We start from the raw sequence: 18,398 nt of genomic DNA, 5'->3' as shown, positions 1-18,398 counted from the left end.
TTTTGCTTTTTGAATTTTCTTTGACTATTGTGTCAATGTTTTCTATGGTGTTTTCTACCCCTGAGATTCTTTCTTCTATCTCTTGTATTCTGTTGGTGATGCTTGCATCTGTGACTCCTGATTTCTTTCCTAGGTTTTGTATCTCCAGGGTTGTCTCTCTATTTCTGATTTCTTTATTGTTTCTATTTCCATTTATAGATTCTGGATGGTTTTGCTCATTTCCTTCACCTGTTTGATTGTGTTTTCCTGTAGTTCTTTAAGGGATTTCTGTGTTTCCTCTTGAAGGGCTTCTAGCTGTTTACCTGCGTTCTCCTTTATTTCTTTGAGGGTGCTATTTATGTCTTTCTTAAGGTCTTGTATCATCACCATGAGTAGTGATTTTTTATCTGAATCTTGCTTTTCCAGTGTGATGGTGTGTCCAGGAATTGCAGCAGTGGGAGTATTGGTTTCTGATGATGGCAAGTAACCTTGGTTTGTGTTGCTTATATTCTTATGCTTGCCCCTCATCATCTGGTTATCTCTACTGCTACCTGCCCTTGCTAAATCTGAGTGGAGCCTGTCCTTCCTGTGATCCTGATTGTGTCAGAACTCTTCAGAGTCAAGTTGTCTCTGTGATCCTGTGATTCTGGGATCCTGTGACCCTGGGTTTGTTATAGCACCTGGGAGTGGAGCTTCCTCTGGGTGTTTTGGGAATGACTGCAGAGTTTGTGTCCAAGGTCTGCTCAGGGCACTGGCTGGCCCACATAGACTGGAAGCAACCCGAGCCACTGGGCTGACAGAGTTCCTGTGTGCCTGGGTTCTGCTGGTCCCAGTTACTCTAGGTGTTGGGACAGATGTTGTGTCTTCCTCATCTCTGATCCTGGGGGTGTTAGAGCGCCTGGGAGTTGAGCTTCCTCTGTGTGTTGTGGGACTGGCTGTGGAACTTACGCCCAAGGTCTGCTCATGGTACCAGCTCAGATAGGCTGGAAGAAACCTGAGCCACTAGGCTGACAGAGTTCCTGTGTGCTTGGTTCCGCTGGTCCCAGTTACTCACCAAGATGGACATTTTTACTATATTAATCCTGCCAATCCATGAGCATGGGAGATCTTTCCATCTTCTGAGGTCTTCTTCAATTTCTTTCTTCAGAGACTTGAAGTTCTTGTCACATAGATCTTTCCCTTGCTTAGTTAGAGTCACTCCAAGGTATTTTATATTATTTGTGACTATTGTGAAGGGTGTTGTTTCCCTAATTTCTTTTTCAGCCTGTTTATCCTTTGTGTAGGGAAGGCCACTGACTTGTTTGAGTTAATATTATATCCAGCTACTTTGCTGAAGTTGTTTATCAGGTTTAGTTCTCCAGTGGAATTTTTGGGGTCACTTAAGTATACTATTATATCATTTGCAAATCGTGATGTTTTGAGTTCTTCCTTTGCAGTTTGTATCTCGTTGATCTCCTTTTGTTGTTTAATTGCTCTGTGTAGGACTTCAAGTACAATATTGAATTGGTAGGGAAAAGTGGGCAGCCTTGTCTAGTCGCTGATTTTAGTAGGATTGCTTCAAGTTTCTCTCCATTTAGTTTGATGTTCGCTACTGGTTTGCTGTATATTGCTTTTACTATATTTAGGTATGGGCCTTGAATTCCTGATCTTTCTAAGAGTTTTATCATGAAGGGGTGTTAAAATTTGTCAAATGCTTTCTCAGCATCTAATGAAATGATCATATGGTTTTTTTTCCTTGAGTTTGTTTATATAGTGAGTTATGTTGATGGATTTTTTTATATATTGCACCATCCCTGCATCTTTGGGATGAAGCCTACTTGATCATGATGTTCATTTTCATGTGTTTTTAGATTAGGATTGTGAAAATATTATTGAGTATTTTTGCATCAATATTCATAATGGAAATTGGTCTGATGGTCTCTTTCTTTGTTGGGTCTTTGTGTGGTTTAGGTATCAGAGAAATTGTGGCTTCATTGAACAAATTGGGTAGAATACCTTCTGTTTCTACTTTGTGAAATAGTTTGAGGAGTATTGGTATTAAGTCTTCTTTGAAGGTCTGATAAAACTCTGTGCTAAACCTTTCTGGTCCCTGGCTTTTTTTGGTTGGGAGACTATTAATGACTTTCTATTTCTTTTGGGGATATGCGACTTTTTAGATCATTTATCTGATCCTGATTTGACTTTGGTACCTGGTATCTGTCTAGAAAATTGTCCATTTCATCCAGGTTTTCCAGTTTTGTTGAGTATAGGCTTTTGTAGTAGGATCTGATGATTTTGTGGATTTCCTCAGTTTCTGTTCTTCTGTCTCCCTTTTCATTTCTGATTTTGTTAATTAGGATACTGTCTCTGTGCCCTCTAGTTAGTCTGGCTAAGGGTTTATCTATTTTGTTGATTTTTCTCAAAGAACCAGCTCCTGGTTTGGTTGATTCTTTGTATAGTTTTTTTTGTTTGTTTGTTTGTTTCTATTTGGTTTATTTCAGCCCTGAATTTGATTATTTTCTGCCATGACTCCTCTTGGGTGTATTTCCTTCTCTTTTTTTCTAGAGTTTTCAGATGTGCTGTCAAACTGCTCGTGTATTCTTTCTCCAGTTTCTTTTTGGAGGCACTCAGAGCTTTGAGTTTTCCTCTTAGGAGTGCTTTCATTGTGCCCCATAAGTTTGGGTATGTGGCTTCATTTTCATTAAACTCTAAAAAGTCTTTAATTTCTTTATTTCTATCTTGACCAAGTTATCATTGAGTAGAGTGTTGTTCAGCTTCCACGTGCATGTGGGCTTTCTATTGTTTATGTTATTGAAGACCTGCCTTAGTCCACGGTGATCTGTTAGGATGCATGGGATTATTTCAATCTTTTATCTATTGAAACCTGTTTTGTGACCGATTATATGGTCAGTTTTGGAGAAGGTACCATGAGGTGCTCAGAGGAAGATATATCCTTTTTTTTTAGGATAATAATTTCTAGAGATATGTGTTAAATCCATTTGTTTCATAACTTCTGTTAGTTTCACTGTGTTTCTGTTTAGTTTTTGTGCCCATGATCTGTCCATTGGAGAAAGTGGTGTGTTGAAGTCTCCCACTAGTATTGTGTGCTGTGCAATGTGCGTTTTGAGCTTTAGTAAAATTTCTTTTATGGCTGTGGGTGCCCTTGCATTAGCAGCATAGATGTTCAGAATAGAGAGTTCTTGGTAGATTTTTTCCTTTGATGAGTATGAAGTGTCCTTCCTTATCTTTTTTGATAACTTTAAGTCGAAAGTTGATTTTATTCTATATTAGAATGGCTACTCCCACTTGTTTCTTGGGACCATTTGGTTGGAGAATTGTTTTCCAGCTCTTTACTCTGAGGTAGTGTCTGTCTTTGTCACTAAAGTGAGTTTTTTGTATGCAACAAAATGTTGGGTCCTGTTTATGTATCCAGTCTTAGTCTATGTCTTTTTATTGGGGAATTAAGTCCATTGATATTAAGGAAGTAAGATTGTTGTTTCCTGTTATTTTTATTGTTATTTTATTGTTATTGTATCGAATTGTGGTTTTTTGTGGCTATTTTCTTTTGGGTTTGTTAAAAGAAGATTATTTTCTTGCTTTTTCTAGGGTGTAGTTTCCCTCCTTGAAAGGAAATACTTTTTAAACTTGAGATTTTAAGTATTATGGAAACTATCTACTATCCTTTATCTTTAGGTTCCTCTAGTCTTAATTTTCCATTCTATTTCTCTAATTTTGCACTTTTCTTTTTGAAAATTTGAATTTTTAAAATGTTTATTGCTTTTAATTTTGTTTGCATATCTGTTTGTGGATGTATCTACTTAATGTGTAATGATCACAGAGGCTAGAGGAGCTAGATCTTCCTAGAGTTGGTGTACCAGGTATTGCCAGCTGCCTGATTGTAGATGCTGGGAATCACAACTCATGGCCTCTGAAAGAGCAGTATGGCCTGTGTGCTTGCCTACTGAACCAGTCTCTGCAGCCCTGTACTTTATTGTTTGAGTTTTAAGTGTGTGTGTTTTCTTATGTAGAGTTTATTTTGGAGGGATAGACAGCCACAAGTTAGGTTCAGTCTGATGTCTGACCCCTTTAAAATCTCTTGGTCTATAAGCACCTTATCTGCTTGGATGTTAGATTCACTCATTGTATTTTATCAACAATACCAATGCTGGAACTGTTCTTGGCCCTGTTTTACATAGGAACAGGAAATATGGCCTTGACCCTATCTGTCCTGTTGATGGTAATTTGTTTTTACCATAAGTCGTAGTAGAAATGTAAAAGGAATAATTTGGGATTTCCTTCTTTAGTCTATTTAAGTGTCTGGCTCCTTCTGTATTGTTCTGGGACCCAGACTGTGTGGTGTTAAACCTCTTCAAGGTATTTCTTTTTAGTTAGATTTGAGTTGGAACTCGTACTGGGTGTGTGCTTGCAGAAGCAGTTTGCTGTTGTATAGTCCTTTACTCTTCAATCTCTTCTTGGAGTCCTTCGGACCCCATGATCCTAGCCATTCACTCTTCTAGTTTGCAGTTTCTTGAAAGTGCCTTTATCCCCTGTGCTGCAGAGTCCTTACAGATAGTGTGTTACCCTTTACCCAGAGCACCCCAGCCTCCCATTTTTCTTTGATTGTGTAAAAATTCTGCTCCAGTGGCCTAAGCTTTGGTTTTGCTCCTGTGTTCAGTAATTTTGGGAGCAGTATCTCATCAAGGCAAGTGAAGGCCAAGCGTGAATTCTTCCTTAAGCTTTGTGTCGTCTGCCTCTTGAGCGCTCATCCTAATTCTGGGCCTGCTCCTCTATTGTGACTGAGCAGGGGCAGTCTTGGTTTTTATAAAGGCCATGAAGTAAGAGGAGTTTTCCATTTTATAAATTCAAAAAAATATAAACTCTGGTAATATATACTGACATGAAAATTATAATTGTTTGTAGGAGAACAGATGGCATGTCGTTTGTTACATGTTGTTTATGGGTGATATGGGGTGAATAATTGTTAGTGAGACTATAGGGCTGATAAAGCTGATACCTGATACTTGACCCTTTACTAGAAACACTTTCTGACTCCTTGTATCCCGATTGCTTATTGAGTAAGTTCCCTGTTGCCCAGTTTACTGTTAAAGTTGCTGTTTATTAAATATTTTTTGTAATAAATGAAATGGGTTTTAAATAAAATTACACTGAAGTATTTGGTTTTGCTGATTTAATTTTAATTTCAGCTGTGTATATCAATGGAGCCCTCTTTTTTTATTTTTTTTGTTGTTTGTTTTTTTTTTTTAGGTAGTACTTTGCTCTGTAGACTAGGCTGCCCTCAGACTCATTTGTAGGCTAGACTAGCCCAGCATTTCTACTGCCTCAACCCCTCAAGTACTGGATTGTGGGCAGAGGCCACCACACTTGGCTTATTGTAATGGAGGCTTTGCTTGCCGCACGACCAAACACTGAGACTTCTTCTCTCAACAGTTTACTCAGGAAATTTTCTTTTGTGTTAACAGCTCTTTTAGGTACCCAAGTGTTACAGCTCTCTTAGGTACCCAAGTGTTACAGCTCTCTTTGGTTCCTAAGTGTTTTGGCTTTTTTAGGTGTTAGGGCTCTTCCCGCCTCCCAGGCGCTGGAGTTCCTCCCCCCTCCGTGGAATTGAGCTTCTTGCTTCTAAGTGCCGTGGCTCTTCCTGCTTCCATGAAACGGGTGGCAGCGGAGGTGGTGGCTCTTGCTAGTCGCTGCTGCTCTTCTTCTGTGGAGTCGTCTTGGTGGAGTGGCACGTGAAATGGCCGCTGCTCTTTCTTCTGTGGAGTGGTGTGGAATGCCCTGTCTGCCTGGAGAGCGCCCCTTTTTATACCCGTGCCCAAGCTCTTGTGGTTCTCCTGGATTGGTTCCCTGGCAATCGCCTCATTAGCATACACCTGCTTGGGAGGAGTTTGGTAGCATGCACCTGCTCAGATTTGGTGCATGATTGGTTAGCATACACCTGCTCAGGAGACATCTAATTTGCATGAGCCCTCTCGGGAGGGGCGCATGCTTAGTGGAATCGTCTATCTCTGCTGCCGTGTGCGTATCGTCCGAGCAGCTGCCTACAGCTTATTATATTTTAAATTAAATATGAATTGAAGACATGGTGGTATAAATTATATTGTCATGTTTCAGGTATAAACTAAACTGACTTGATCGAGTGTCATATTATAATACCTCTAAACCTAAAGGTGTATCACCTATTCTACTTATTAAGTAATTAGGTTTAAACAATGTCAAATCATTGATTTATGTCCTAATATACCTTAGTAATTATTAAAAATAATATGCAGGGCCTAGAGAGACAGCTTAATGGTTAAGAGTGCAAACTGCTCTTGCTGAGGACCTGAGTGTCATTTCCAGTTCCCACCCTTGACCTCTCACAGCTGCCTGTAACTCCAGCTCTGGGGAATCCAGTGCTCTCTTTTGGCTTCTCCGAATACCTGCTTATGTGTACAGAAACCCCAGCACAGATGCCCTCATGTACACAGAATTTAAAAATCTTTAAAACATATATAGAAATCTAAGGTCAGTTTTATTTCATTTTCAAATGGCACAGCTACTGACAAAAGTGTATTTGTTGGAAGACTCAGATTCTTAAATCATGATATTGTATTCCATATATGCACCTTAATTTTCCACTCCACCCCGATTTGGGGGTCCTGCTGTAAGGAAGGTAGTTAAGAAGAGGATTGCAGTGTTAGAACTGGGAACTGTGTTGAGCTTAACAGTTCTTGAAGCACCATGCAGATGTTGCTGTTTGGATCATTTTAAATATTCTTTGAGTTCATAGACCATCTCAGGTGCAATACATAGTATAGGGAACTCCACATAGAAATGGATTTCAACTACCAGCTGCTTGCCTGTTCATTAGAAATGACTTAACTACTAACTAGGAAAAATGTAGCAATCTTAAAGTATAAAAAATAAGAATGTACCGTGGATTTTATATGTCCAGATTTTTAAGGTGATGTTTGGCATTAAATATTTATTTTCTTAAAGTAGAAGTAGAAACCTATTTACAAATAAACCTCATAAATAGATCAGTTTTCTTGATCTTTACCAGAGAGGGAGAAGAAGGATGTATACCAAAAGACAGCTCACTGTGGATGTTACTCAGACCTCCAAGCCTTTTTTTCTTATCAGTCTCTACCCTTGTGTGGGACACATCAGTTGGCACATAGAGTCAGTCATCTCTCCCACTTGGGAATATGTACATTTAGTTCACCTTCAGCTTCATTGATTTATAGCTGTCATAGGAAGTGATTTACTTTTCCTCTGAGACTGAAGGTTGGGGTTGCAGTCAGTCTAGTCCTCTGAGAGGATGCATAGCAAATTAGATTGGCAGATTACAGAACATTCAGCACCATCATCTAAATACAAATATTTAGTATTTTTCAGTATGTCAGGAAGATGGCCCTGATTTATTTATTAAATGATGTTACTCAAAATACCATTGGCTACATACAGGTTTTGAATACTTTGTCTCTCATGACCAATTGTAGTCAATTTTTGTTTTTTCTTACATTTCTCTCGAAACCAAAGTTTGTCCCAAATTCCATGACTTTTACTTTTGTGTACTTGAACTTTAACCATTTCTTAGGTTTTTAGTTGTCAACAACACTTACTCATGTTCAAATAAAATTTCAAATATTGTGAGATGTCTCCTTTCTTCCAGATGGACCAGCTTTTAGGAAACGTGATCGAAATGTGGGTTGATCGAATGGACAACATCACACAGCCTGAAAGAAAGAAACTTTCAGCTTTGGCTTTACTTTCTCTTCTGCCTTCTGATAATAGGTAAGAAAATGAAATCTTGATTTCTTTCTTTTTCCTTTTCTATATTTTTATTTGTAAGGGTGTTTTCCCTGTATATGTCTATATTCACCATGTGTGTGCAATGTTGCAATGTCCTCGGAAGCCACAAAGAGGGTATTGGATCCTCTCTGGAGCTGGAGTTACAGATAGCTGAGAGCCACCCTGTGTGTGCTGGGAACCCAGGTCCTCTGAAAGAGCAGTCAATACTCTTGAGCCCTGAGCTAGCTTTCTAGCCCAAAGCTGGTTTCTTTTAAGGCATGACATAATTTAGCATTGTGTCATACAGCTATAATCCCAGCACTCTGGAGGCTAACTAAGGCAGCCTGGGCCATAGCAAGAATACCTTAAAGGAGAAAAAGAGCAAATAATAAAATGATTATTCGGATGTCTGTGGGTGCCTGAGAAGCATGCTTCCTTCCGGAGCCCATAGTTTCAGTGCTGAGTGCAATGGTGAATTCTCAGGTAACCATCCCATCTGTAGACAAATACCTTTTTTCCTATCTTTCTTAATGCAGCCACTCTGCAAGGACCACCACCCACACATAACTTTAGTTTGAATTTTAAAGACATAAAAGCAACTCTATAGACTTGATACTGTGTGAGAAAAAGAACTTCAATATATTAGGTCTTTATATTTTAGAGAATTTTCAGAGAATTTACCTAATGATAAATTAATGATTAATTTTTTTTGCAGTTGTTCAGTATAACTTCCAGTGTCCTTTCTGTTTCAATAGTTTCATAACTAAAATACTTTACTAATTCTGAACGTTCAGTTTGAATTTCTCTGTTTTTTTTAAAAGGCTTACATTATTTATGCATAGAGGGTAATATTTTCCTCAGCTGATTTTTTAATGAAAATAATGTATAGGCTTATTTACATATGCCTTCTTTTAGTGTTTTCAAAGGAATTTTTCTTAAAACTCATAGGTTAAACCAAAACTATAACTTGTAGAAACAAATGATAGTAATCTTTTGATGTCTACTCTAATTTGGCAGTCCATTTTCCAACTTTAGAAACATTTAGCCAGGCAGTGGTGGCACATGCCTTTAATCCCAGCACTTGGGAGTCAGAGGCAGGTGGATTTCTAAGTTTGAGGCCAGTCTGGTCTACAGAGTGAGTTCCAGGACAGCCAGGGCTATACAGAGAAATCCTGTCTTGAAAAACAAAAAAAGAAAAAAAGAAAGAAACATTTAGTATGTGTGTTTTTAAGAGTTTCACATAGACATATGACATAAGAGTTTTGAATTTCATTTGTATTATGTCCCATTGGGGAGTGGCTAATGTAAACTCATTGACTGATTTAAACAGGGGTTAGTAAAGCAGCAGAATGTATGTCTTGCTTTCCTGGAGAAAATGCTTTGTGATAAAGTTTTCTGGGCATCAGATATACTATGTCTGCTTTGATTGGTCATACTTTCACCTATAATTCTCATGGAAAAATAGTGTATGCAGTGTTAGTATTTGGGAATTTATGTATATACTTTTATAAACTCTTGAAGGTTTGGTTGGTTGATTTTTGTTCAAAAACAGTATCTGGCTATGTAGCCTGGTTGGCTTCATTGAACTTGATTGTGGGCCAGGCTGGCACTGAAAATAGGTGACCCCTGCTTTTTCACTGCTGGAATCCAAGTGTGTACCACTACACCTAGACTTTTTGGTGATTTTAAAAAATACATTACACTTGTAGTATTGTAAGGTAGAAATTGTAAGGTGGGTTCCAAAGTTACATTTTTTTTATAGTTACGAAAAAGGCACCAAGGATAGGTGCTTTATAAAAAGCAACAGGGTCTGACTCACAAAGTTGGAGGCTAGAAGTTCGAAATCTTGTAGACCCTCCTCCTTGGTCTCCTGCCTCATGAGTTTTGATTGCATTAACCTGATACTGGATATTCATCATAGTAGACTTAACTCTTATCTTAAAAAAATGTGTTTATTTTGGTTTTCGAATTATACAGAGGCTATTAGGCCATTTTCATGTAAGTACATAATGTACTTGAAGATATTCTCCCATTTTCATTTTTTGAAGTAAAATAAATTTTTTTGTAGTACTTTATCCATAAATCCCAAGTCTTCTAAGAGACAGGTTTTGAGGCAATATCTACCTGTCTTTTCTTTGTTTTTGGTTTTTGTTTTATTTTTTCTTCCTGTCCTTATTTGGGGCTGGAATCCTGGGCCTTGCACATGCTAGGTAAGTGTTCTAACACTGAGCCACAATCCTAGCTCTTGCTTTTTATAGCAGCTCACTTATGGGAACTAAGAGGTGTTCTGAAAGAACTACATTAATCCCTTCCCAGGGCAGTGTCCCTTAGGGCCTTATCACCTGCCTCTAGATGCCACTTCTGAGATGTTACCCACCTCTCAATGGTCTCTGTGGAGAGTCATGGGCCAGGCAGACTAGTTCCACTTTTGGTCGTAGAAGCATGTTTTATTTATATATTTTTATGCATATAGGTACTTTGTCTGCATATATTTCTGCACACTAGATCCCATTATAGATGGTTGTGAGCCATCATGTGGGTGATGGGAATTGACCCATCAGGACCTCTGGAAAAGCAGCCAGTGTTCTTAACTACCAACCCATCTCTCCAGGCAGGTAGAAGCATGTTTTAAGTGATTCTGCTGAGCTCGAATGTTTCTGGCTTATATTTGATTGGTTGTTGTTTATTGATTGAATATTTTGAATGCTATGAAAATCATACATAAGCATATATACTTTGGTGTTTACTAATCTTGATGCTCATGTTCAGATCTTCTATCACTTCTTCACTATAAATGAGTTATTTAACTTCTTTATGTCTGTCTCTTTAACTATGAAGTTAGGCTAATAGTGCATCTTTTAAAGCACCGATGCTGATGTTGAAACAGTTCATCTAAGAATTTGGTACATCTTTCCTGTATGTTATGCAATTCACATTAAGGAACTGAGTGAAAACTTCTTGTTTTTTGTTAATTCTACAGTACCTACTTTATTTATGTATTACTGTTTATACTGCTGTCTTTATCGTTCAAAATGGAAAATATATATGTCTAATGTTTATGTATGAAAATAATTATTGTATTCTTCCAAAAGAAACTTGTTCTTAAATTAGGGAGTGCCTGGTATTAATTCTGCATCTCTAAACTCTTGCTGATACCTGCAGTGTCATTTTCACAGGAACATTTAACTACTCTCTGTGCCTGTGTAGACAAATAGCAATGCTGGATTTGGCATTTATAAAGGCATTATGTATCCTGTTAGATTTTAATAAATTAAATTTATTTACTTTGTGTGCCAGTATATGTACCATGGGAGGTGTGTAGATATGAGAAGACAGCTTGGAAGCCAGTTCTCTCTTTCTACAAAATATGTCCTGTGAGCTGAATGTCAGCCTTGGTAGTGGGTACCTTTACCTGCTATGCCATCATCTCCCTGCCCCTAATCTATTGGTTTCTTTATTCTAGCTGAATTTAAACCAGTTTATACAGACACAGACAGTTGTTTTCTTTCTGTGGGCATTTTGTCTAAAGTCTTCACTTAGTGGTTATATTTTTATTATTAGAAGGGGTATGTTGCTATTTGGAAAAATTAAACATTAAGAACAAGTTTCTTTTGGTAGAATGCAATAGTTTTATATAATTTTATAAAGGTTATTTATGGTTATTGAAAGAGAATTTTGTAGGCCTACCAAGTGTCACCCTCCCCCCTGAAATTAGTAGTTAAGGCTATACATAGAAATAATTAAAGAAGACAGGCTACGGAGGAGAGGGAAACCCTCTTGTTGTTCTGATCTTATCCTGTGTTTCTTCCCTTTATTTTGAATTTAATAGACTCATCCTTTAACTTTTTCCTATTTGACTTGTATGATTAAATTGAAAATTGTGTGCATAGTGTTCTCACCCACTTTGTATGTTACTTTTAGTACTAAAAGTAAATTGATAAAAGTCAGAAATCAATGGTTAAACAATATGTATAATTATTTAGCTATAAGCCTATTTTATGTCATGTGTGAGATAAATATATATATATATATGTGTGTGTATACATATACACACATATATGTATGTATGTGTGTGGCACATATATGGAAGACACAAGAGAACTTGAGAGTTGATTCTCCCCTTTCACCTTGTTGAGACAGGGTCTCTCTTTTTTCTGCCATACTGTATATGCCAAGTTGCCTGGCTTAAAAGCTGGTAGATGGTCCTCTTGTTCTCACCTCTCTGATCTCAGTATAGAAGTGATGTGATTGCAGGTGCACGCCACTGCATCTGTCTTCTTTCCATGATGCTGTGTTCCAGTGCAGGCCACCAGGCTTGTATGCCAAGAGCTTTTACCTGCTGAGCTGGCTGTCTGGCTCCTAAATCTTTATTTAAATAAAAAATTATATTAGATTCAGATTGCTTTTCCTGCTATTCAAACTAATTCAGACATTCATATAGAGTGAAAAGTTATTTAGGAATCTCTTTTACTCTTCCCTAATTCACTCTCTCCCCGTCTCCCTCTCTCTCCTTCTTCTCCCAGTCCTCCCTTTGTGTGTGTGTTCATGTTTCGTATGTAAACACATTTGTACGTAGGGGATGGGTGGGTGCATTTGCACATATGTTTGAAAGCCAGAGTTCAGCTTTGGGTGTCTTCCTCTGTCTTTCTTCACTTTATTTTTTTCAAGATATCGCTGATTTAAGTAGGATGGCTGTCTAGCAAGCCTCGGGATCTCCTTCTGTCTCTGCCTTCCTAATGCTGGGGTTGTAAGTATGTGGAGCCACATCAGCTTTTTTGACATGGGTGCTAGTGGTCTGAACTCAAGTGTTCATACTTGCATAGTAAGCACTTTACCTACCTACTCATCTCTCCAGTCTCTTCTCTCTAACTTTTTATACAAAGATAAACTTTAGTTAATAATTTGATAAGGAACTTTATATTACTTTCCAACCCAGGGCATGTGCCTTAATTTCTTCAGCAACTAATTGATAGTAATTAGTATTTGTATACAAAAAAGTATTTAAGTCTTCAGGGGAACACTGTTGTCAATTTCTGACCTTCATATACACATGCAGGTATGCATGCACACACACAGAGACATGTGTTGTTGATAACTAGAGACTTCTTATTTAGATTTTTGAATACCTTAGTTTTCAGGCATTTGGCTTTAAAATCCTCTTTCAAGTTATAGGAACTACTTAGGTGTATATATTAGGAAAATTGAATGCGTTCTGAAAAAAACTTTCCTGAGACTTCCTTTCAACAATACTTCTGAAGCACAGATAAACTTGCTTCCTGTCTCTCAGTTTCCTGTATCCATGGCAACCCCTGTTTTACACATTGGCTGTAGAGGAACCAGTGTGAAGAGTGGCGTTTCCTGCCTAAACCATGACTTTAAAATTCAAAAAAGGTGGAGTGCTGGAGGTCAGCAGTGGCCCAGAAAGAACTGAGTTAAGGAACGGTGCTCTGCAGAGTTAAAACAAAAGCCTTAAAGCCAAGTGATGATATGATTTCCTTATTCTTGGTAAGATTATTTAAGTATAGTCGTTTAGACGAGAGAATTTTGTGGAAAATTACAGCTTGCTTTTTCTGTAGTGTTCGTATTTTCATAAATTGTTATTTGATGTTAGGCTTAATGTAGATTATGGGGCATGTATCCAAAAGTCGTTATCCTCACATCACTTGTTATGTGTGTCAGAGTCAGTTCTAATAGTTTGTCTTAGCAAACATTTTTTAGTTTGTTGAGTTTAAATTTTCTTTGCTGAAGAATTGACTTCATAGCCTTGCTAGCAGTTCTGTTCCAAATGCTGACTGTAGCATACTGTCACCCACAATGTGTGTTAACACACGGTTTTGGCTTATCCTACTTTAAATGGACTACCAAAGGTTCAGTATTTTGATACTTTTATTTTAAGACCTTTCTGGTAATTTAAAGTTTTGTCTTTGGATTCAGTTCTGATGTGGGAAAAAAAAGTTAGATTGGGTTACATGTGGATTTTTATTTTCTCTTCCATGCCTGTGTTTATTTTTGGTTGCTACCTGCTCTACCTGCTTTTTTTCTTTTCCTTCCTTCCTTCCTTTCTTTCTTCTTCTTTTTTTTTTTAATAAATATGATTACCATTTAAAGGAACACTGAGATATTTGTATTTGTATTCTTACCAACTCTTCATGGAAGACAGACTAACCCAGTCCTGTCACACTCCTTAGAATTTTCCTAATAGTAGTTTTTCTGTGGGACTAATTACCTGGGAATGTCTCGTGTGAGAGTGGATTAATTAATTCTTTTGCAGAATTCTATTTGGGTAACTATCACGTATGAATATCTTAAAGGCTTTGTTCAGTTAAGCCATTTGTATTTTCTATCTCTATAAACAGTTTCATAAACTGCTTAGTGCCTGAAGTATTTAAGGGGCGATGAAATCTTCATGGTTTATATTTGTGGTCTAATGGGGTGTCTTTTGTTCTGAGGAGGTTGATTGATGATCTGTAAATGTCTACACTTACAGAGGACTCGCCACTGTACTCGGCATAGTTGGTATAGTTGTTCCCAGATTCTTGATTTATTGAACAAAGAAATGTAAGGATATAGATCTGAGACTTTGAATGTCTTATACCCCTTTACTATTTGTGTCTAGGAAGTAGTATTTTAACAAAAGTACCATGAAATGTCCTTGAAATCTTGAGACTGTCTTTATGTTCCCTTTTTGAAACATGACAGCCTTTTGCGTTTATCAGTGAGTTATTGATGTTAGGAGTTATCAGTGTAAAGTATTCCCTTCTAAAGCATGTAAGGATTATAACTGTTACTAGGGTTGGGTTTAGTAAAATTAGCAATCTTAAACATGTGATTTTAACTGATAATTATTTTAGAAAATTTAAACCTGATACATTTAGCTTGTTAAGCAACTCATTGTAAATTAGAAACAAGAATCTTAACCTTGATAATAATACATTTGAACCTATGGGAGCACCTTTGAAGATCCTTAATCTGTCATTTAATAATCTTACAGAATTACATCCAAGGGTCCCTAAGCCATTGTCTTCATTGACTCCTCTTCAGGCAAATTCCAATTTTGTGAATACAAACTTTTGGGTCTTCAAGAGTGGCTAGCCTCGTCAGCCATTGCTGTAAACATCTGTTATCAGAATCCCATATCTGTATGTGGCAGAGCATTATGTTATATTAAACGGACTAACATTACAAATTGCCTTTACCTTGGACCAATATATCCAGAACTTGGGCTGTAAAACCTCTTCCTATTCGTCACACGACCACTGCACTAATGATGGCCTGGCATAAAGTAAGCACAAGTGGGAAGCCTTTGGAAAACACTGTGGTGGAGAACAGTAGCGTCTGGGAACCGATCCGAGCTTCCCTGGCCAGTAGATCCTTTCCAGAGAATACACTCGGTAACACACTGGAGACGACTGCACTCGTGCCTGTGCACACACAGTTCACCTCTCTTACCTTGAACTCGGAAAAAAACACTACTTTACCAATTGATGCCTCTTCTGCGTCAGGAAAGCCATCTCTCATTTGTACCCAAGAAGCTGAGAAGGTGAATGAGGCCTTTGACTTTTTGCTAGCTTTTTTCATCCTAGCTTGTGTTTTAATCATTTTTTTAATCTACAAAGTTATTCAGTTTAAACAAAAACTAAAGGCACTAGAAGACTCAGTGGAAAATAGACTTGAGTATTACAGCTTTTATCAGTCAGCAAGGTACAATGTAACTGCCTCTGTTTGTAACACCTCCCCGGATTCTCTGGAAAGTTCTGGCTTGCAACAGATTGGACTTGATAAACAAATTGTTCCTGAAAATGGGGCACAAGTCATTCTCTTTGAACATTCTGCTTTATGACTCAACTAAATATTGACTTTAAAAACTCTGTAGTGCTATGTGCCCATAAAACTTAATCCTTCTCATAGAATTATGTTAGGATTGTTAAAGTGTCTATTAGTAATTTGAATAAAGTATATTTGTTCTACAAATATTTTCTTTGATATTGTACCAAGATAAGTAGCCAACTTTTGGGGTACTGAATGTCATGTTAAATATGTCACAAATCATGTTTATTTCTAAAGTCTTGTAAGGTAGTACTATCTATATTAAATTACACATAAGGAAAAATAGTTTAACAAATTTTTCAAAAATTCTCATGACTTATGACATCTTTTAACTCTGTTTGACTTGAGCTGAAGCTTTTAATTTTATGCTTTCTTGCTGCCTAGGCTTACAATGGATTACAATGTTGAAAATATAGATGTGGTTCCTAGTCTTGCTAGAACTTGAACCTAGAAGACACATGATTAGTATGCAGTATGGCAAGTGCTGTTCTCGGAAGCACTTTTGAATATGTGGTGATGAAGAGTAACTTTATGAAGAAAATAAGAAGCACTAAAATTATCATTCTGTGCATAGAAGCACACACTTCTCAGTGCTCAAGAGGCAGAAGCAAGCAGATCCTGTGAGTTATAGGACTGCCAGGCTTATATAGTAAGGCCATGTGCCAAAACTAAGAGCAGCAGCAACAACAAAAACACTTTATCAGCAGAGATTAATCCAGTAAAGAAAGCTGTCAGAAAGGTTACCATGTTAGAAAGATTAATGAACAAGAAAGAATACTGCTTTTCAGGACCTAAAGTCCTGACAAGATTTGCAGCTATATAGATAGAGAGATCAGTGGTTAAAGGCTATTATAATTTCGTGCTTTATTCTGAGGGCCACAGGGAGCCTTTGAGAAATTTATCCACTGAAGAGATACTATGCAATTCACCCTCTTATAGAAAAAATTCACTCTTTGTGGAAGGAACAACATTAACTAAGAAGCAGAACTATTAACCTTGGCGAGAGATGCCAGTGTAATGGTGGGTAGGATGGGTAGAATGTTACTCTGCCAGTCTAATGACCTGTTTTGGTAATTGATTGAAAGGAACTAAAGGTTGTTATGCTTTTGCCATAGGCAATTCTGTACTACATTCTGGAAGCTAAGAAATAATGTTGAAGTGGGTGGGCCAAGAGGATCAGTTTTGAATTAATAGGATTTCAGGTTCATGTATAGTTGATATTCCTGTATAAATACCTGGCAAGCAGAAGTTCATGATCAGCGTTTGTCTGGTAAAGCTAGTTCACATTTATCATCTAACACTTTGAAAGTAAAAAGAAAACACTTGCTATCAAAACAACTAAGCAAGAAAGATTAGGACTTGAGCATTTAGACTCTTTAATATAGATATTTATTAGTGGAAATCAAGTATTGCAATGATTTTCAATATATCCAATATATTGAAGTTATATACAAATACTATTAAACAATAGTTTAATAAACAAATAATAAATGTTTGAGATAGTTTATAGTGACCTGAACCACAAGTAGATGATCAACTATGTTTGTTCTTTCTCTTGATCCAATTTTTATACTTTATTTAAAAATTAATACTATCCATATGGTATTCTAAAGCATTCTAAGGTGTTTAATCAAATAATAATTTTAACTTCTTTTATAAGATGGGAATACTTGTAAGATAATGGTATTATACATAGCCTTAAGACTATAAGAAAACTCTGTATTCTACAATGCCTCAAACTCAGATTCACCCAGATGTTTTCTTATCCCGCCTCATTTCTACCACCCAAGTGTGTGATTGAGTGGGTGTGGAAAGGATCTTTTGGTTTTCAGGTTTTGTTTTGTTTTAAGACACAGGTGGGGTTTTTTTTTGTTTGTTTTGTTTTGTTTGTTTTTTTTTTTTATGTAGACCAGGTTGGCGAAGTGTTGAGATTAAAGGTGTATGCTAACATACCTGTCTGATTTTCCATTTTCACAAGTTTGCGGATACTGCTGGCTGGGAGACCATTTGTTGAGAATCACTGCATAAAGATACCTGAGAGAAAATGAGAAGGATCTGAGGACTTAGTTTAAGATGCACTGGACAGGGCTGGGAGATGCTTACTGGGTGAAAGTACTTGCTCTGCAGGCTTACAGACTGTTTGAATCCTTGGAACTTGCAAAAGTTTAAGTGTCTGCAGTCTCTGAGATCCTGTGCAAGATGGGAACAGAGTCAAGAGAAACCCTGTAAGCTTCTAGGGCAGCTAAACCCGCGTAAGCAATGGAAAATAACCAGAGATCCTGTCTCAAACTGGGAGGATGCCGAGGGTGGATCCCTGAGGTAGTCCTGTCCTCCATGTGCAAGCATACATTCACTTACTAAAAAAAGGCAGTAAGAGTAACTTCTACACCCACCCTGGGGTTTTCAGTGTTCCGTTCTAGGCTTAGTTCATGATTTCAGGGTGGGGGAAAAGTGATTATATTAAAAAAAAAAAAACAGAACAAAACACTTTTTTTCCTTACATTATTTATGACTGAAATGAATATTTTTTCCCCTTGAGGCATTTCAATCAATGTTTCTTTTGTTAAGTCCTCAGAATTCCTTCTATTCCAGTTGTTTGCCAAAGGTACATTTAGTGGAAGAAAATGCAAACAGTACAGAAGTGTGTAGAGTAAAAGGTAAAGATTTCTTCATACCCCCCAACTGAAATCCTGTCTTAAAGACATTCCAAAGAAACATAACTGTATGTTTGGAGTTTAGAAAAATCCTTATGTCAGGGTCTTTACTTTGATTTTAAAGGTCCCAAGCTTACAACACAGAAGCTTAAGCAACAGTTCAAAAAA

The 18,398-nt window shown here is 37.3% G+C and overlaps 1 protein-coding gene across 3 annotated transcripts in view; it reads left to right on the top strand.

The window, feature by feature from the left end:
• Window positions 1-18,398, top strand: part of Ipo11 (importin 11) — a 163,074-nt gene that overhangs the window by 93,365 nt on the left and 51,311 nt on the right. For 2 of the 3 annotated variants that reach the window (XM_031360523.1, XM_031360524.1), the window contains one exon: window positions 7,631-7,752. In XM_031360523.1, the coding sequence (XP_031216383.1) occupies window positions 7,631-7,752 (122 nt within the window). Of the gene's footprint in view, window positions 1-7,630; window positions 7,753-14,740; window positions 15,082-18,398 lie in introns of those variants that run through there. The other variant, XM_031360525.1, reaches the window with a different exon arrangement.

Source organism: Mastomys coucha, unplaced genomic scaffold (assembly GCF_008632895.1).
Source record: "Mastomys coucha isolate ucsf_1 unplaced genomic scaffold, UCSF_Mcou_1 pScaffold8, whole genome shotgun sequence".
Classification (NCBI taxonomy): Eukaryota; Metazoa; Chordata; class Mammalia; order Rodentia; family Muridae; genus Mastomys; species Mastomys coucha.
The sequence above is the reverse complement of the archived record's forward strand: the minus strand, read 5'-3'. Positions and strand labels throughout refer to the sequence as shown.